The following is a 21,410-nucleotide window of genomic DNA, read 5'->3' as shown; positions in this document are numbered from 1 at the left end:
TGTATCCAGATCAACTGATTCAATCTTCTTTGATTTTCTTACCTGGATTATTGAGCATGCATCAAGACATTTTGACTCATTTCGGCGAGGATTGCCTTAAACTTGCGAGTATAAGCAAATGGCACGTAAGATGGCAGACTACAGGAGCCACCTGAGATTCAATCTCAGATGCAGACAGAGCGGGATTACACGTAAGAGCCTGCAAATGAAATCTTTGGTCAAGGGCCACCGAGCTAACCAGATCCTCCAGAAGGCACAGAGCCTGCCGTTGAATGAACAGGTGAGACTAACCAATTTTACTATCAATGCTTTGAAAGTGAAAGAGGTCTGTCAATAAATGTTGTATCTAGATGAACTGATTCAACCTTCTTTGATTTTCTTACCTGGATTATTGAGCATGCATCAAGACAGACATCACAGTGCTCTGTGTGGGAAGCATGAAGAGCGCACTCCAGCAGCCTCTGACAATACAGACAATGTGGTCTTTTCATTTGCTACACATTACATTAACACAAACTCAAAGAGCCACAACACAGTGCTACTACTGACTGTCAATGCATGGGCTGTGGGTCTGGCTGGATGGAAGGTAGTTTACTGCCTGGCAGATGGAGGGAGCCAGAGGAGCTTCATCAGCCAGAAAGGCTCTGAAGTTACCTGTGATAAAGCAGGAGACAATCACTCTTCACACATTGGGCTCTGCTGCTCCAGTAACAGCCAAGTGCAACACTGTAAAGCTAGTCCTGGAAAACATCTGGGATAAAGGGCAGACAATTTAATTGGAAGCAATTTAAACACCGCAAGTATGCACTGCTGTGATTCAGGTCCCCCAGTGAGCATATCCAAAGGAAACTGAAGAAAAAGGGTCTGCAATTAGCTGATTTCCCTGAAGAAAGCACTTAAAACACTGAACTTTCAGTGTTGATTGGAGAAGACTACTACTGGTACACAGTGTCAGGCCAAGTAGAGAGACTAACAGACACACTGGTTGCACTGGAAAGTGTATTTGGATGGTCTTTGCAATTTCCAGTCACAGTGTCAAGTGTTGCTGAAGCAAAATTTATGTACATCCACATTCAAGAAGACACACTGGTCTCAAACCAGCTGAAGGCCTTCTGGGAGATCGAGTCTCTGGTTATCGCAAAGGAACAGAATGACAATCCAGAAGGAGAAGAGGTGCTGCATAAGTTTGAGAAAACAACATGATTCAAGGAAGGACATTACGAGGTGGAGTTTCCATGGTGGCATGACAAACCAGAACTCCCGGACAACTACAGAATTGCCAAGAAAAGATTTGAAGGCCTGAAGAGAAGGTTGCAGACAGATTTAGTGTTTTTCCATCAATACAATGAGGTTGTGGGAGGACTACTTACAACAGGGTATCGCTGAACATGTGACAGAGAGTGAGTCCTCAGCATCAGATGTCAAATACTACTTACCCCACCATGCTGTGCTCCAAGAGGACAAGATGACAACAAAACTGAGAGTAGTGTTTGATGCCTCATCACATGAAAATGGTTGTCCCTCATTGAACAACTGCCTGCTGATGGGCCCTAACCTCAATCCAGATCTGCTTAGCATACTGACCAGATTCAGACTGCATGAGATTGCCTTTATGGCAGATATCAAGAAGGCCTTTCTTCAGGTTTCACTTGCAGAAAAAGACAGATGCAGTGAGATTTCTGTGGCTCACTGCTCCACCTACAGATGATGCTACTAAGAAGCTACGCGTGTTGAGGATGACCAGGGTGGTGTTTGGAGTTTCCCCAAGCCCATTTCTGCTGGCAGCTACAGTAAGGAAGCATGCCAGGCAATATGAAAAACAACCACAAGTTGTAGAGATTATGAAAGAGTCACTGTACATGGACGATTTCTTTGGAAGTGTCAGTAATGTTGAAGAAGCCGTCTCTGTGATGACAGATGCAAAGGAAATGATGTCTGCTGTAGGCATGGATTTTTGTAAATGAATGACAAGAAGGAAAAGTGGAAGGAGACATCCATTGGAACCACAGAGGAACTGGAGGTCCATGGAGTAGTGCTGAAGGTACTTGGCTTGGTGTGGCAGACAGAAAATAATGACTTTGTTTTTGATTTGAGACCTCTGCTGGGCAAACTGGCTGAGATGGAGAACACCAAGAGAAGCTCTCTGCAACACTCTGCTTGCATATTTGACCCCATGGGCTTTCTGACACCCTTCACCTTAAGAGTTAAATGTCTTTTGCAAGAGATGTGGGAGAGAGGACTCAGCTGGGATGAGGAGCTACCACCGGATCTGAACTAACAATGGCAAAAGTGGTGCTCCGTGCTTGGGCTGATTCACCAGATAACTGTACCACATTAATATGGAGCAAGAGATAAGCAGAACGGCCACACACCAAGACTCTGTGTGTTCTGTGAGGCAAGTGAGAAGGCGTACAGTGCCGTTGCCTACCTGCAGTGTGAAGGAAAGGATGGAATAATGACAGCTAACCTGGTTGCTTCAAAGTCCAGAGTAGGTCCTCTGAAGAAGATGTCACTGCCACGTCTGGAGTTGATGGGAGCATTGATTGGCGTTTGACTCGAAAACAACTTGTTAAAGCCACTTGAAATCGAGCCCTGTCAAGTGCACATGTGGACCGATTCAATGATCGTGCTGTATTGGCTTCGCAGCTCAGAAGTGGAAGCTGTTTGTTGCCAACAGAGTGACAGAAATCCAGTCCTTGACCGACCCAGCATCATGGTCCCACTGTAAAGGCAAAGAAAATCCTGCTGATCTCCCTACAAGAGGCCAAACTGTAGTGAGCCTGATATAGAATCACCTGTGGTGGGAGGGTCCTACCTTCCTGACATCATTTGAACCATTGCAGAAGTCTTGATGAAAAATCAGTGGATGAAGACATTAATGATGAATTGAAAAGGAGTCAACATGTTACTGTACAACTCAGCAGTGATGAATATGAGTAAACTGAACCAGTGCTGGACCTCCAAAGATACAGTAAACTTGAGGTCTGTACTACGGATAACTGCCTGGTTGAAGAGGTTTGCAGATAATGCACGTTGGAGCGTCAAGAGAAGAGGGGAGTTGACTGCAGAGGAGCTGCTTGAAGCTGAGAAGTACTGGATAAAGGTAACACAAACTCATAGCTTCTGTCAAGAAATTAGCCATTTGAAAGCAGGAAAGAGTTTAAACAAAGACTCAAACCTCAGAGAGCTGAGACTATTCCTGGATGATGATGGTCTGATGAGTGTTGAAGGCAGATTGCAACAGTCAGGCTTTACTTTCAAACAGCAGCATCCATGGAACCTGCCCCCCAGTTGTTGGTTCAACATACTCATGAAAAGATGATGCATGCAGGTGTAACACCCGTCCCATGTAGCTATATAAAAATCTGCTACGTGTAGTAGTATTGTGGGCGTGGCCTGGATACGGTTTCAAAATAAATGGCGCTACTCTCTTTTAAACTAAAATAATTGGCGGTGCCTCCAAATAAATGTATGATATATAATAAAGATGTATCACTTAGATTTTGGTTTTGTCTCTTGTCCTAATTTTATCTGTCATTTTAACAGTTATTAAACATGAATTACCTATGAGCTATGACACAAGGTTTTTTTAAATGTAATGCCAAATTATGGTAGACTATTTATTTATATAAAACAGAACTTATCAAAATCACATTCGTGAATAAAGAAAAATCAGACTAAATCCCAAATATGAATAAACACAAAAATGATATCAAATAACATCAATCATAGGCCTACAGTCACACTCACACACACACATACACACACACTCTCACTCGGCAAACTATGGTCAACCCACTTGTAAACCAAACCCCTGTTGCAGGCCTGGGTCGTGGCTTGGGAGCATAGAGGCCTAGAAACTGTAGTGGCCGCTACACTCGGTCACACAAGCAAAAAAAAAAAAACGTGCTCAGTACTCACAGATCCAGGGAACATTTAGAGGGGGACAGACAAGGGGAAACTTGGTGATGGGTGCTTGGCATAGTGCAGAAAAACAGCAGCAAAGAACAAAACACCAGCGATAGTCAAATAGCACTTCAACAGAAAAACAGTTCTCCAAAGTGGTCCAATGGAGCTGTCCTCTCTTACAGTCACAAATCATCCATCTCCTGAATCAAATAAATCAGCTAAGCAACCAAGCCCCACCTGTCTACCCGAGAATGGAATTTGGATTGGCTATCATTTCAAAGCATGCCAATTAAAACAAAAGAAAATATAGATTGACATAATGCTCTTAGACTACACGTGCTTGGTCCTATACATATTAAGCAAAGTTTGCTCATTTGCATAAACCCTAACCTTTTAACTGTAAAGATTATGACTTCTCTATTTTATCTTTCCCTATATATTTTTAACATATTTAAACATTATGAACTTCAATTTTAAAACTATTTATATCCTAAATTAATTTTAACTAAATGTCTAGATGCATTTTAGCCAGGGCTGCACAGGTGTTCAAGACACTTTAGTCCAAAAACGTCAATTCTGCCTTACCAGTCACAACCTTTGTGCTTAACCATGTGACCAAACCCAAAGAAATGGGGGGAAAGTTTGTGATAAGTTAAGTTAAAAAGGAATGGATAGACCCAGTGTTCCTGAAACTCGGTCATTATTATGTTAAATAACCATGATTACAATATTAAGAAAAATAATCAGGAGGATCATTTTTGGCACAATATGCAGCGTTTTTCCTGTTCTTTATCTTTAACTGCAGTACCAACTTCAACTGACCTTTTCCTATTAACGCTGATTTACAGCAATGGTCTTTGACAATATAGACATGCTCATTTTAATCCATAATATTTTCTAGATGTGGCTCTGTCTTTTTATGATTCACATCTGTTTTTGTATGTATGTGTATACAATATAAAGGGTTTTAAACCGTCGATACATGGCTGTTTCGTTCTTTCTTATTCATCACAATTGCAAAAAAGTAAATTGCTGTAATATAGAATACTTACCATGTTGAACTGGTAAAGACTGTTTCCTGGATTGTGTAGCAGGAAATGATGTGACAGCAGTGTATGCTTCCTGTGTGCTGGTGGGCAGGTGTGGAAGAGGGGGTCGAAGTTCAAGGGGAGCTGCTCCTTCAGGACGCCTTCCAGGTATGGGAGCCCAAGTCTCTGATAAGGAAGGGGCGGGACCGACACCTCTTCTTGTTTGAGCTGTCACTCATCTTCAGCAAGGAAATCAAAGACTCTTCTGGACGCACAAAGTACCTTTACAAACATAGACTGAGGGTAAGACACACACACACACAAATACACACACAGCGCACATACACATGCATATGCACACACATGTGAACACACAGACACACACCTATATGTCTCTTTCTTTATTGCTGCCTGTCTTTCTCTCTCTGTCTGTCTCTCAGACCTCAGAATTGGGGGTGACAGAGCACATTGAGGGGGACTCCTGTAAATTTGCCCTGTGGGTTGGTCGCACCCCCACATCAGACAATAAGACGGTCCTTAAGGTACGTGCACTCTCACTCAATGTATTCGTTCAACATGTGCACACTCCTTCATCATTCATAATGCTAAACTCCTCAAACCAGTGTCACCACTACCTAAGCCAATATCGTTACTATCTAAACCAGTGTCAGTACTGTCTAAACCAGTATCATTACTATCTAGGCCAATATCATTACTAACTAAACCAGTGTCGGTGCTGTCTAAACCAGTATCATTACTATTTAAGCCAGTATCATTACTAGACTAGGTAAACCAGTAACATTACTATGTAAACCAGTATCATTACCAGACTAGGTAAATCAATATCATTACTATCTAAACCAGGGTCAGTACTGTCTAAACCAGTTTCATTAATATGTAAGCCAATATCATTGCTATCTAAACCAGTATCATTGCTATCTAAGCCAGTATCATTACTATGTAAGCCAGTATCATTACTATCTAAATCAGTATCTTTATTAGACTAGGTAAACCAGTATCATTACTATCTAAGCCAGTATCAGTACTGTCTAAACCAGTATCATTGATATGTAAGCCAATATATCATTGCTATCTAAACCAGTATCATTACTAGACTAGGTAAACCAGTATCATTACTATGTAAGCCAGTATCATTACTATGTAAACCAGTATCATTACTAGACTAGGTAAAACAGTATGATTACTATGTAAGCCAGTGTCATTAATATCTAAAGCAGTATCGTTACTAGACTAGGTAAACCAGTATCATTACTATCTAAGCCAGTATCATTACTATGTAAACCAGTATCATTACTAGACTAGGTAAAACAGTATGATTACTATGTGAGCCAGTGTCATTAATATCTAAACCAGTATCGTTACTAGACTAGGTAAACCAGTATCATTACTGTCTAAGCCAGTATCATTACTATGTAAGCCAGTATCATTACTATCTAAACCAGTATCATTACTAGACTAGATAAACCAGTATCATTACTATCTAAGCCAGTATCAGTACTGTCTAAGCCAGTATCATTACTATGTAAGCCAGTATCATTACTATCTAAACCAGTATCATTACTGTCTAAGCCAGTATCATTACTATGTAAGCCAGTATCATTACTATCTAAACCAGTATCATTACTAGACTAGGTAAAACAGTATGATTACTATGTAAGCCAGTGTCATTAATATCTAAACCAGTATCGTTACTAGACTAGGTAAACCAGTATCATTACTGTCTAAGCCAGTATCATTACTATGTAAGCCAGTATCATTACTAGACTAGGTAAACCAGTATCATTACTATCTAAACCAGTATCATTACTGTCTAAGCCAGTATCATTACTATGTAAGCCAGTATCATTACTATCTAAACCAGTATCATTACTAGACTAGGTAAAACAGTATGATTACTATGTAAGCCAGTGTCATTAATATCTAAAGCAGTATCGTTACTAGACTAGGTAAACCAGTATCATTACTGTCTAAGCCAGTATCATTACTATCTAAACCAGTATTATTACTGGACTAGATAAACCGGTATCATTACTATCTAAGCCAGTATCAGTACTTTCTAAACAGTATCATTACTAGACTAGCTAAACCAGTGTCATGCTAAGATATCTTGATGCATGCTCGATAACCCGGGTAGAATCCCAGGAGGTGGAATCAGTTGAGTGGGAGAAACATTTCATCACTCATCTAAGAGGCTTCTTACGCAGCCTTTTCGAGGCGAGAACGTTGAACCATTAAGTTGCCTCACCGTTTTGTATAAAAGGTGTGAACACAGAATGGGGGGAATTGTTGGGGTGTAGACATGAGGAATGAGATGGTGAGGGTAAGATCAGCGTAAGCCGATCAGAGGCAAGAGTATGGCGGGTCATGACTTCATTGTATATCGCGGACAGAACAGTGTACACTGTTGTGTTACTTGTCACGCTGCCTCTGTTTCCAGAATGCTGGCATGCTGTAAAATCACACACTGTGGCGCCTTTATGCCGCCTTTGTTTGGTTCAGTGTAAAAAAAAAAAACAAAGCCGGCGTGAAGACGTGTCTTCATTATGGCAGTGTGGTGGGGTTGCTGCGTGAAGACGTGTCTTCATTACAGCAGGGTGGTGGGGTGGCTTTGAGTATGTTTCATTTGCCAGAACATCCCATACTGACCGACCACGTCAGTCGCTTTGAGTGTGTTTCATTTGCCAGAACATCCCATACTGACCGACCACGTCAGTCGCTTTGAGTCTGTTTCATTTGCCAGAACATCCCATACTGACTGACGGTGTCAGTCGCTTTGAGTCTGTTTCATTTGCCAGAACATCCCATACTGACCGACGGTGTCAGTCGCTTTGAGCGTGTTTCATTTGCCAGAACATCCCATACTGACCGACGGTGTCAGTCGCTTTGAGTCTGTTTCATTTGCCATAACATCCCATACTGACCGACGGTGTCAGTCGCTTTGAGTCTTTTCATTTGCCAGAACATCCCATACTGACCGGCCACGTCAGTCGCTTTGAGTCTGTTTCATTTGCCAGAACATCCCATACTGACCGACCACGTCAGTCGCTTTGAGTCTGTTTCATTTGCCAGAACATCCCATACTGACCGACGGTGTCAGTCGCTTTGAGTCTGTTTCATTTGCCAGAACATCCCATACTGACTGACGGTGTCAGTCGCTTTGAGTCTGTTTCATTTGCCAGAACATCCCATACTGACCGACCACGTCAGTCGCTTTGAGTCTGTTTCATTTGCCAGAACATCCCATACTGACCGACGGTGTCAGTCGCTTTGAGTCTGTTTCATTTGCCAGAACATCCCATACTGACCGACCACGTCAGTCGCTTTGAGTCTGTTTCATTTGCCAGAACATCCCATACTGACTGACGGTGTCAGTCGCTTTGAGTCTGTTTCATTTGCCAGAACATCCCATACTGACCGACGGTGTCAGTCGCTTTGAGTCTGTTTCATTTGCCAGAACATCCCATACTGACCGACCACGTCAGTCGCTTTGAGTCTGTTTCATTTGCCAGAACATCCCATACTGACCGACGGTGTCAGTCGCTTTGAGTCTGTTTCATTTGCCAGAACATCCCATACTGACCGACCACGTCAGTCGCTTTGAGTCTGTTTCATTTGCCAGAACATCCCATACTGACTGACGGTGTCAGTCGCTTTGAGTCTGTTTCATTTGCCAGAACATCCCATACTGACCGACCACGTCAGTCGCTTTGAGTCTGTTTCATTTGCCAGAACATCCCATACTGACCGACCACGTCAGTCGCTTTGAGTCTGTTTCATTTGCCAGAACATCCCATACTGACTGACGGTGTCAGTCGCTTTGAGTCTGTTTCATTTGCCAGAACATCCCATACTGACCGACCACGTCAGTCGCTTTGAGTCTGTTTCATTTGCCAGAACATCCCATACTGACCGGCCACGTCAGTCGCTTTGAGTCTGTTTCATTTGCCAGAACATCCCATACTGACCGGCCACGTCAGTCGCTTTGAGTCTGTTTCATTTGCCAGAACATCACATACTGACCGGCCACGTCAGTCGCTTTGAGTCTGTTTCATTTGCCAGAACATCCCATACTGACCGACGGTGTCAGTCGCTTTGAGTCTGTTTCATTTGCCAGAACATCCCATACTGACCGACGGTGTCAGTCGCTTTGAGTCTGTTTCATTTGCCAGAACATCCCATACTGACCGACCACGTCAGTCGCTTTGAGTGTGTTTCATTTGCCAGAACATCCCATACTGACCGACCACGTCAGTCGCTTTGAGTCTGTTTCATTTGCCAAAACATCCCATACTGACTGACGGTGTCAGTCGCTTTGAGTCTGTTTCATTTGCCAGAACATCCCATACTGACCGACGGTGTCAGTCGCTTTGAGTCTGTTTCATTTGCCAGAACATCCCATACTGACCGGCCACGTCAGTCGCTTTGAGTCTGTTTCATTTGCCAGAACATCACATACTGACCGACGGTGTCAGTCGCTTTGAGTCTGTTTCATTTGCCAGAACATCCCATACTGACCGACGGTGTCAGTCGCTTTGAGTCTGTTTCATTTGCCAGAACATCCCATACTGACCGACCACGTCAGTCGCTTTGAGTCTGTTTCATTTGCCAGAACATCCCATACTGACTGACGGTGTCAGTCGCTTTGAGTCTGTTTCATTTGCCAGAACATCCCATACTGACTGACGGTGTCAGTCGCTTTGAGTCTGTTTCATTTGCCAGAACATCCCATACTGACCGACCACGTCAGTCGCTTTGAGTGTGTTTCATTTGCCAGAACATCCCATACTGACCGACGGTGTCAGTCGCTTTGAGTCTGTTCCATTTGCCAGAACATTCCATACTGATCGACGGCGTCAGTCGCTTTTAGTCTGTTTCATTTGACAGAACATCCCATACTGACCAACCATGTCAGTCGCTTTTGATTGCATTCAAACAGCAGCTCATACAGCAGCTCATACACTTAATCAGACGGTAAACCCAAAACTGACCCAGCCGTATGACACTTGGCACTTACTGACACATCTGACTCAGTTTCCTGGATTATTCCTGAGGATATTTTCTCAGGGGCTTTTATGTTTCACCTTTAATGAAACGCATCACTTCCTGAGCGCCGACTGGCTTTATAACAGAGGCAAAATATGGTAAGGATGGAGGGTTTTAAAATCACTGATGGGGCATTTATATTGAAGTGTCTCAACGTGTAAAATGGAAACAAAATGTGGTAATTGTTTTTATTCCTACACAATAAGACTTGAAGGGATGAGAAAATTTGTGTTTTGCTGCTTGATGACAGTGTGACCATCACTAATGAAAACACAATAAAACCAATGTAAACCAAAAAATCCCCACAACACACACAAGCTGACAGGATCACTAGCTAGCTATACCAATTAGCTGGACTAGCTAGACCTACTAGCTGGACTAAAAAGACCTATTAGCGGGACTAACTAGACCTATTAGCTGGACTAGCTAGACCTATTAGCTGGACTAACTAGACCTATTAGCTGGACTAGCTAGACCTATTAGCTGGACTAGCTAGACACTGCTCTGATTTCAATAATGTGATGCTAAAAGCCAGTTTCTGCTGGTTTCACTGACTGCTAACTACCTGTGTCTAACTACTCACATAAACACACACGCATGAACGCGCGCACACACACACACACACACACACACACACACACACACACTCAGGCAGCATCCCTGGAGCTGAAACAGGAGTGGGTTCGGAGTGTGCGTCAGGTGATCCAGGAGAGGCGGGGCCACCTGCGGGGGGCGCTGCGGGAGCCAATCCCCCTCCCCAAGACTCCAGCCCCGACACTGGCCCGACAACGCAGCATCAGCCGCAGGTTAGACAGCACACACACACACACACAGACACACACACACACATACACATGCATACACATACACTCATACATACAAACACATACATACATATACATACCTACATACATACACACATATAAACACATACACACACACACATACATACATACATACACACACATACAAACATACATACATACATACATACATACATACATACATACATACATACATACATACATACACACACACACACACACACACACACACATACATGCATACATACATACACACAAACACATACCTACATACACATACACACATACGTACATACATACACACACAAATACGCATATGCATACACACATGTATACATACACACATGCATACATACACACATACATACATACACACACGCACGTATATATATATATGTGTGTGTGTGTATATATACATAGACACTAACACTCACAGACATACATACATACATACATACACACATACAAACATACATAACATACATACACATACACACACAAACACATACACACATACATTCATACATAACATACATACATGCATACATACACACACATATATACACACATACACACACACACACACACACACACACACACACACACACACACACACACACACACATACATACATACATACATACATACATACATACATACATACATACATACATTTGCTTCCTTGCTGGTTGTCCATCGTGCCCGATGATGACCATCTTCTCCTTTTTGTGGGTCCTTTGGTGGCTGAATAGTCCGATCCTGGATGCACAGTTGCGGTTGCAGACCGGGCATGTAAACGTGGTGCTGGAGGGGGTAGGGGCAGCTTTGCGAGCATACCTCTTCGCACGCTTTGCTACATGGTGTTGTGTGCAGTGGTTTTCCATGTGCTTCACTCCGTCTGAGATGTGAGAGCGCCAGGTTGTGCGGCAGAAAGCAAGTTCCTCCAAAGAAGGGGGGTTGATCTGACATCTTTTCAGTGTGGTCTTCATTTGGTCTTTGAACCGCTTCTTCTGCTCACCAGCAGTGCGTTGACCAAGGCGTAGTTGGCCGTAGAGGACTTTTTGTTGGAGTCGTTCGCTGGGCATGCGAATAACATGCCCAAGCCACCTGAGTTGATGGTGTTTTAGGGTAGACTCCACGCTGCAGCTGCCTGCCCGCTCCAACACCTCTGTGTGTGGCACTCTGTCTTCCCAAGTAATGCCGAGGATCCTCAGGAGACATTTTACATGGAAGGCCTCCAGGCTTCTGAGATGGTGGCTGTAGATGGTCCATGCCTCACATCCATAGAGTAGTGTGGAGATGCACACTGCTCTGTAAACAAGCACTTGGGTGTGGAGATTGAGGTTGCTGTTTTGGAAAACCCTTCTCCTCAGACGGCCAAAAGATGTTGAGGCTTGTTTGAGGCGGTGCTGAATCTCATCGTCCATTGTGCAGGTGTCGGATAGCATACTTCACAGATATTTGAAGGCAGGAACAGTGGCCAGTTGTTGCCCTTCCGCTGTGAAGGTTGTTGGGTGGTTTGGGAGGCCGGCAATCAACTGACAGATTACCTCTGTCTTTTGGGCGTTGATAATCAGTCCCATTCTCCTGGATGCAGTTACAACTGCCGACAGAGTGTTTTGTAGGGCTTCTGGTGTGGGAGCTACCAGGGCACAATCGTCGGCATACTGTAGCTCAATAATGGTCTCAGAGGTCAACTTGGTGGTTGCCTGAAACCTCCTGATGTTGAATAGGTTTCCATCGAGCCTGAAGTCAATGGTAACTCCAGCCTGCTTCTCCAACCTCCTTCGTAACAGTGTTGTAACAGAGATTAAGAAGATATTGAACAGGACTGGGGCTTGCACACAGCCTTGTCTGACTCCAGTCTGCACACCAAAGGGCTCAGAACTGCGGTTCCCCACTACCACTCGGGCCATCATTCCTGAGTGAAACTGTCCAAGAATGGTAAGAAACTTGGGTGGACATCCAAATTTCTTCAGGACTTGCCACAGCAAGGCCCGGTTAACTGTATCAAATGCCTTTCAGAGGTCTATGAATGCTATGTATAGATCCTTGTGCTGTTCTCGGCATTTCTGCTGGAGCTGGCGTGTGACAAAGATCATGTCAACGGTCCCTCTATCCTTTCGGAAGCCGCATTGTGACTCTGGTATGACCCGTTCGGCTATTGCGAGTGTTAGTCTGCGGAGCATGAGCTTGGCTAGAACCTTTCCAGCAATGGCCAGTAGTGAAATACCCCTACTGTTGGAGCAGATGGATTTGTCTCCTTTGTTTTTATAAATGGCCACAATATTGGCATCTTTCCACTGTTGGGGGACACACTTGCGACTCCACACCTCAAGGATATAGAGATACAGCGTCCTCGTACAGAGGTAGCCTCCTTCCTTGAGGATTTCAGCTTGAATTTTATCAGGTTCAGGGGTTTTGTTGTTTTTCAGGGTCTTGACTGCATGTAGGATTTCTTTAAAAGATGGTGGGAGGTCTAGGTCTTGCAAGGTAGGCTGTTCAGGGAGTTCTGCCAGTACAGTTGAGTCCACTGGGGTGGGCTGGTTGAGCAGGGTGTTAAAATGCTCGGCCCACCGCTCCACTAACAGGGCCTCATCCTTGATGAGAGTTGTTCCATCAGCAGACCTAACGGGTGTCAGGGAGCAGTTTCTGGGGCCAAAGATGGCCTTAACTGCATCATAGAAACCATGCATGTCATTCCTGTCTGCATGAGCCTGGATTTCATTGGCTTTCAAAATCCACCACTCATTTTGCAGATTCCGCAGAGTTGCTTGGGCCTCAGAGCGGAGGTCTTGCCATTTTTTCTTGAGAGGTTGGGATAGTGGGTTGCTGAGGGCGGCTCTGTGTGCCTTATGCATGTTGTCCAGGAGGGTGGAGATCGTTCCGGCATTGTCATCAAACCAGTCCTGATGTTTCTTGGTTTTGAAGTCAATGGATTGGGCTGCATTGTCAAAGAGGGTGGTGCTCAGAGAGGTCCACTTTTCATCCATCCCAGACTCTGAGTTGATCAGCTGTTCAATGTCAACTAAGTTGTCGGCTAGAGAACGAGGGAAGGTGTTTCTGGTGTCGCTGTTGGATAGTCTGGCGCAGTGGAGTGGTTTCTTTTTTGGCCCAGATTGGCGTCTCAAGGATCGGACATGTACTCTGACTTTTGTGAGGATCATATGGTGGTCTGTCCAGCAGTCTGCTCCTCACATAGCTCTTGTAAGGAGCACGTCTTTAAGATCAACCCGCCTCACGATAGCATAATCAAGCAAGTGCCAGTGTTTTGATCTGGGATGCATCCAGGATGCCTTGTATTTATTCTTTTGTTGGAAAATGGTGTTTGTGATGGTGAGGTCATGTTCCGAGCACAGACTAAGAAGTCTAATGCCATTGGGGTTGACTTTTTCAATGCCATGGGCGCCAATCACTTCATTCCAATTTTGCATATTCTTCCCAACTCGGGCATTAAAATCACCAAGCAAAATGACTTTGTCGCTCCTTGGGATGTTGATGAGTATATCATCGAGTGCCTGGTAGAAGCAATCTTTCTCTTCATCATGAGATGGTAAAGTTGGAGTGTAGGCACTTATCAAGGTGATGTATCGACATTTTGCGAGGGGTATACGGAGAGTCATAAGCCGCTCATTAATGCCCAATGGTGTTTCTTCGAGTTTGGGTAAGAGACTGTTCTTAATTGCAAAACCAACTCCATGGATGTGTTGACCTCCTAGGGGGTATCCTTTCCAAAAGAAGGCATATCCTTCTCCTACTTTGTTGAGCGAGCCCTCTTTAAGGAGCCTGGTCTCACTGAGTGCCGCCACATTCACTCAATAGTGCTTCAGCTCGCTGGCAATAAGTGCTGTTCTGCGTTGAGGTCTGTCCGTACCATGGCTGACGTCCAGGAGTGTTCTTATGTTCCATGCTGCAAATCTTAGTGGTATAGTGTGTGTTTTTCGACCGCATAGTGGAATGGCCCGGCAGGTGCGGTTTCCTGCCCAGGCGCAGTGTTGAGTGGGCAATTTTTGGGCCACCTTTTCTAGGCCGTTCCCCGAAAGGGGTGAGCAGTGCGGTCCCTAAATAGGGCTGCTCAGATGCACAGGGGTCTGCCGGAAACAGCTGCCACTCAATCCCAGCTACTAACAACCGTTGCCCTGTGCCACTGGCGTGCAGAGTTCCAACTAAGAGCTCCCAGCTCATTCAGACCTGCTCCCGTCATTGGATACTCCATCGCCGCCAGACTTTGTGAGGTCGGGGACTCAGATAGCAGAAGATACCTGTGCAGAGATGGTTTTTAAAGTGGCATGGGGGGTGTGCGCTTCTCCCAACGCCACATGACTTGATTGTAGAGGAGATGGTTCCGATGGCAAGGGGGATCCCTAGACGACCGGCACCTCCACACAACTGCAGGGGGCTGCTGGAAATCCAGTTTTTCGGAAACTGCCTCGAAGCATGCCGCCACAGCTTGCTTTTCTGTTGGGGTAAGCTCCCTTAGCCTTATGTCTTCCCAGACTCACCCACAAGGCAGCGGGACAGTGGTTGATAGGTGCCAGGACATGTCCACCAGGGTGGGCCTGCACACCATATCTCTGGGGCCCACTGCTGCTCCGAGATCCCCTGCCAAGTTAGCCTGGGGCCACAAGACCCCAGTTACCACGTGTGGCCACGGGGAGGCCTGACAGGAGTCTTGGTGAAGGAGAGGCTATGTACTGGCAAGGGAAGGTTTACACGCTAGGATGCTTCCCTATTCATCACAAAGGCTAGCCAGCAGCAGCAAGCTAAGGGCAGGAAGGACACAAGCGGGTTGGAAGAACACATGCACCTTCCCTCCAACTACACGCTGCTGCACTAGACGCATCACAACACCCTGTGGGCATGTCCACATACACATACACTCACCGGCCACTTTATTAGGCACACCTGTCCAACTGCTCGTTAACGCAAATTTCTAATCAGCCAATCACATGGCAGCAACTCAATGCATTTAGGCATGTAGACATGGTCAAGACGATCTGCTGCAGTTCAAACCGTGTATCAGAATGGGGGAGAAAGGTGATTTAAGTGACTTTGAACGTGGCATGGTTGTTGGTGCCAGACGGGCTGGTCTGAGTATTTCAGAAACTGCTGATCTACTGGGATTTTCACGCACAACCATCTCTCGGGTTTACAGAGAATGGTCCGAAAAAGAGAAAATATCCAGTGAGCGGCAGTTCTGTGGGCGAAAATGCCTTGTTGATGCCAGAGGTCAGAGGAGAATGGCCAGACTGGTTCGAGCTGATAGAAAGGCAACAGTAACTCAAATAACCACTCATTACAACTGAGGTATGCAGAAGAGCATCTCTGAACGCACAACACGTCGAACCTTGAGGCAGATGGGCTACAGCAGCAGAAGACCACACCGGGTGCCACTCCTGTCAGCTAAGAACAGGAAACTGAGGCTACAATTCGCACAGGCTCACCAAAATTGGACAATAGAAGATTGGAAAAACGTTGCCTGGTTTGATGAGTCTCGATTTCTGCTGCGACATTCGGATGGTAGGGTCAGAATTTGGCGTCAACAACATGAAAGCATGGATCCATCCTGCCTTGTATCAACGGTTCAGGCTGGTGGTGGTGGTGCAATGGTGTAGGGGATATTTTCTTGGCACACTTTGGGCCCCTTAGTACCAATTGAGCATCGTGTCGACGCCACAGCCTACCTGAGTATTGTTGCTGACCATGTCCATCCCTTTATGACCACAGTGTTCACATCTTCTGATGGCTACTTCCAGCAGGATAACGCGCCATGTCATAAAGCTCGAATCATCTCAGACTGGTTTCTTGAACATGACAGTGAGTTCACTGTACTCAAATGGCCTCCACAGTCACCAGATCTCAATCCAATAGAGCACCTTTGGGATGTGGTGGACCGGGAGATTCGCATCATGGATGTGCAGCCGACAAATCTGCAGCAACTGCGTGATGCTATCATGTCAATATGGACCAAACTCTCTGAGGAATGTTTCCAGTACCTTCTTGAATCTATGCCACTAAGGATTAAGGCAGTTCTGAAGGCAAAAGGGGGTCCAACCCGGTACTAGCAAGGTGTACCTAATAAAGTGGCCAGTGAGTGTACATACATACATACATACATACATACATACATACATACATACATACATACATACATACATACATACATACATACACTACCGTTCAAAAGTTTGGGATCACCCAAACAATTTTGTGTTTTCCATGAAAAGTCACACTTATTCACCACCATATGTTGTGAAATGAATAGAAAATAGAGTCAAGACATTGACAAGGTTAGAAATAATGATTTGTATTTGAAATAAGATTTTTTTACATCAAACTTTGCTTTCGTCAAAGAATCCTCCATTTGCAGCAATTACAGCATTGCAGACCTTTGGCATTCTAGCCTTTAATTTGTTGAGGTAATCTGGAGAAATTGCACCCCACGCTTCCAGAAGCAGCTCCCACAAGTTGGATTGGTTGGATGGGCACTTCTTGCGTACCATACGGTCAAGCTGCTCCCACAACAGCTCAATGGGGTTCAGATCTGGTGACTGCGCTGGCCACTCCATTACCGATAGAATACCAGCTGCCTGCTTCTGCTCTAAATAGTTCTTGCACAATTTGGAGGTGTGTTTAGGGTCATTGTCCTGTTGTAGGATGAAATTGGCTCCAATCAAGCGCTGTCCACTGGGTATGGCATGGCGTTGCAAAATGGAGTGATAGCCTTCCTTATTCGGAATCCCTTTTACCCTGTACAAATCTCCCACCTTACCAGCACCAAAGCAACCCCAGACCATCACATTACCTCCACCATGCTTAACAGATGGCGTCAGGCATTCTTCCAGCATCTTTTCATTTGTTCTGCGTCTCACAAACGTTCTTCTTTGTGATCCAAACACCTCAAACTTGGATTCATCCGTCCACAACACTTTTTTCCAGTCTTCCTCTGTCCAATGTCTGTGTTCTTTTGCCCATCTTAATCTTTTTCTTTTATTGGTCAGTCTCAGATATGGCTTTTTCTTTGCCACTCTGCCCTGAAGCCCAGAATCCCGCAGCCGCCTCTTCACTGTAGATGTTGACACTGGTGTTTTGCGGGTACTATTTAATGAAGATGCCAGTTGGGGACCTGTGAGGCGTCTGTTTCTCAAACTAGAGACTCTAATGTACTTATCTTCTTGCTCAGTTGTGCAACGCGGCCTCCCACTTCTTTTTCTACTCTGGTTAGAGCCTGTTTGTGCTGTCCTCTGAAGGGAGTAGTACACACCGGTGTAGGAAATCTTCAATTTCTTAGCAATTTCTCGCATGGAATAGCCTTCATTTCTAAGAACAAGAATAGACTGTCGAGTTTCAGATGAAAGTTCTCTTTTTCTGGCCATTTTGAGCGTTTAATTGACCCCACAAATGTGATGCTCCAGAAACTCAATCTGCTCAAAGGAAGGTCAGTTTTGTAGCTTCTGTAACGAGCTAAACTGTTTTCAGATGTGTGAACATGATTGCACAAGGGTTTTCTAATCATCAAATAGCCTTCTGAGCCAATGAGCAAACACATTGTACCATTAGAACACTGGAGTGATAGTTGCTTGAAATGGGCCTCTATACACCTATGTAGATATTGCACCAAAAACCAGACATTTGCAGCTAGAATAGTCATTTACCACATTAGCAATGTATAGAGTGTATTTCTTTAAAGTTAAGACTAGTTTAAAGTTATCTTCATTGAAAAGTACAGTGCTTTTCCTTCAAAAATATGGACATTTCAATGTGATCCCAAACTTTTGAACGGTAGTGTACATACATACATACATACATACATACATACATACATACATACATACTGTTAGTTTCAAATAAGACAACTGTACTTATTTAACTGAGTTTTATTTGCGCTCTCAACAGCAAGTGGCCACAGCCTACCGAACATTTCAACAAGTGCCTTTCACTAGCAGCGCGCCTTCTTCCTAACAGGAGGGTTACCGTAAAGACTGCAGTAGAAGTGACTAACAAAATAGGCTACCGTATTAACTGTATTATAGGCACCAACAAAAGTTAACAACAAACTTAACAATCTCCCCTCTTTTTTAAAAACAAAAACTGCAAGGATATTTCAGGAAAACAAAACAAATGCTCAGTTATCAACAGTCAGACTCAGTCATCTAGCTTCCATTGTCCATTATTCAGTGCCTTAAGTAATACCAGGGAAGAGGCTCCCTTTTTGGTCACAGTCTGCCAGCTGTTCCTTTGTAGCTGACCACAGAATACGATGAATCCTTTTGTTCTGGATAAGTTATTTGATGCCACTTATTCTGACATAGAGCTGACATGAGTAGTCTGAGGGACTCTGATGAGCATGTAGGTGAGTCCTTCTGTAGATCTTTAGTGTTGAATTCTTCAAAACCCCGAGCCACAAGACGCGCTTTGGGTATTATGCCATCAGGAGTTTCTTTCAGTGTACACACCCATGTAGTGGACACATGCCTTTGACCCATATCTTTTACCTCCTCAAACACCCCATCATTCTTCCAGCTACTTATTTCATCTAGTTTAGCCTTATCAAATGAAACACCATCTGTAACTAATACATCATTTTCCTGCTTATCAGAGCATAGTTCTACACTATCCAGTGGATTAACCCGAAGATTGTCTACCTTAGTAAGATCAGCTGACCCCATAGTACCAGCGATGTCAGATGGTTCTAAGTACTGTAGGTTGTACCAGTTTCTGTTATTTCCCGTAGCCTTTCCTGCTCATCCCATCACTTTAGCTCTGTGAGACGCACCTCTTATATTATCCACAAAGCTGATTGTTTGACCTGTTTTCAACCCTAGGGAGGCTCCTACCCTTATGCCTGTCTGTTGATTATCCTTATGATTGTTACCTTCAGTGACATCTGTATCATTGTCTGTAACACCCCCAGCCTCACCGTCATTGTTCATATCAACATCTATGTCACAATCAGTACCAGGTATTTTCCCTTGAGTTTAAATACTTGGGGTCAACTGTCCAAAGTAACGGGGAGTGCAGTAGAGAGGTGAAAAAGAGAGTGCAGGCAGGTTGGAGTGGGTGGAGAAGTGTGTCAGGAGTGATTTGCGACAGAAGGGTATCAGCAAGAGTTAAAGGGAAAGTTTACAAGATGGTTGTGAGACCAGCTATGTTATATGGTTTGGAGACAGTGGCACTGACGAAAAGACAGGAGGCGGAGCTGGAGGTGGCAGAGTTGAAGATGCTAAGATTTTCACTGGGAGTAACGAAGAAGGACAGGATTAGGAACGATTATATTAGAGGGACCGCTAAGGTTGGACGGTTTGGAGACAAAGCAAGAGGGGCAAGATTGAGATGGCTTGGACATGTGTGGAGGAGAGATGCTGAGTATATTGGGAGAAGGATGCTGAATATGGAGCTGCCAGGGAAGAGGAGAAGAGGAAGGCCAAAGAGGAGGTTTATGGATGTGGTGAGGGAAGACATGCAGGTGGCTGGTGTGACAGAGGAAGACGCAGAAGACAGAAAGAAATGGAAACGGATGATCCGCTGTGGTGACCCCTAACGAGAGCAGCCGAAAGTAGTAGAGTAGAGTACCAGGTATGTTCCCACTGTCATTGTTAACAACATCCACATCACTATCAGTAACAGGTACATTCATATTGCCCTCAGTAACATTCTCCCCAGGGTGCCACTAGCACTTACTTCACTCTTATCAGCCTTCCGCAGCCTAGAATGATGAACCCTGACATAGGTCCCACCATGGCGTACAAAGATCACCACCCCATCTTGTCCTATCACAACTCCAGGACCTTTCCACTCAACACAGTCTGTCCTTTTGTAGAACACCTTGTCCCCAGTTTCATACTTCTCATCTGTTGGACGAAGTTGCTTTCGTAGAGCTCTTCTGATTCTCTCTGAGCACTCTGCCTCTATGAAAGCTTTCCTTGCTCCATGTAATGCTGTTATGTGCTGTCCCACCCATGCACTCATAGTAGTTCCCTCCAAAGCAGGTGGCTGATCCACTAACACTGAGGGAAGGTTCAGATTCTGTCCAAACACCAGCTGATGTAGGCTGAAGCCATGTACGTTCTGCATTGTGTTCTTTGCCATGAGTGCAGTTTTCCAGTCAACTCCGTTGTCAAGTTTTACCTTCAGCATTATCTCTTTGAGCGTTTGGTTATGGCGTTCCAGCAAGCCATTGCTCCGTGGACTATAGCCAGCAGTCGTGTTTATCTCAATGTTGAAGTTCTCTGCCATGTCTCTTATTTCCTCATTATTGAACTCGCCGCCATTGTCGCTGAAGAGACGCTCCGCTGGACCATGGACACTGATCCAGGAATGTACAAAGCATTTCGCTATCACACTTGGTTTCTTTGAGGTCACAATGCCACCCGCACTGAAGCGTGTGAAGTGATCGATAATTTGTAGGTACCCCACATTCGGTTTTAGCTCATGTAAATCTACTGCCACAGTCTCATTGTATCGGGAGGCCATGGGCAGACCAACAGCAGGCTTGGGCTTAGGCTTGCTATACTTAAGACAAATCTCACATATTCCTACTATCTCTTCTAGAATAGCAGTGCTCTCATCATCAGTGTTTCCAGCT

At 44.7% G+C, this 21,410-nt stretch overlaps 1 protein-coding gene across 1 annotated transcript in view; it reads left to right on the top strand.

Annotated features, from left to right (window-relative positions):
- kalrnb (kalirin RhoGEF kinase b) overlaps positions 1 to 21,410 on the top strand; it is a gene marked incomplete at its 5' end in the record, with an annotated part of 412,121 nt that overhangs the window by 268,386 nt on the left and 122,325 nt on the right. Inside the window, 3 exons of the mRNA XM_056301536.1 lie at positions 5,050 to 5,240; positions 5,378 to 5,479; positions 10,653 to 10,807. Coding sequence (XP_056157511.1) covers positions 5,050 to 5,240; positions 5,378 to 5,479; positions 10,653 to 10,807 — 448 coding nt within the window. The remainder of the gene's footprint in view (positions 1 to 5,049; positions 5,241 to 5,377; positions 5,480 to 10,652; positions 10,808 to 21,410) is intronic.

Source organism: Lampris incognitus, chromosome 21 (assembly GCF_029633865.1).
Source record: "Lampris incognitus isolate fLamInc1 chromosome 21, fLamInc1.hap2, whole genome shotgun sequence".
In the NCBI taxonomy this organism is placed as follows: domain Eukaryota; kingdom Metazoa; phylum Chordata; class Actinopteri; order Lampriformes; family Lampridae; genus Lampris; species Lampris incognitus.
The sequence above is the reverse complement of the archived record's forward strand: the minus strand, read 5'-3'. Positions and strand labels throughout refer to the sequence as shown.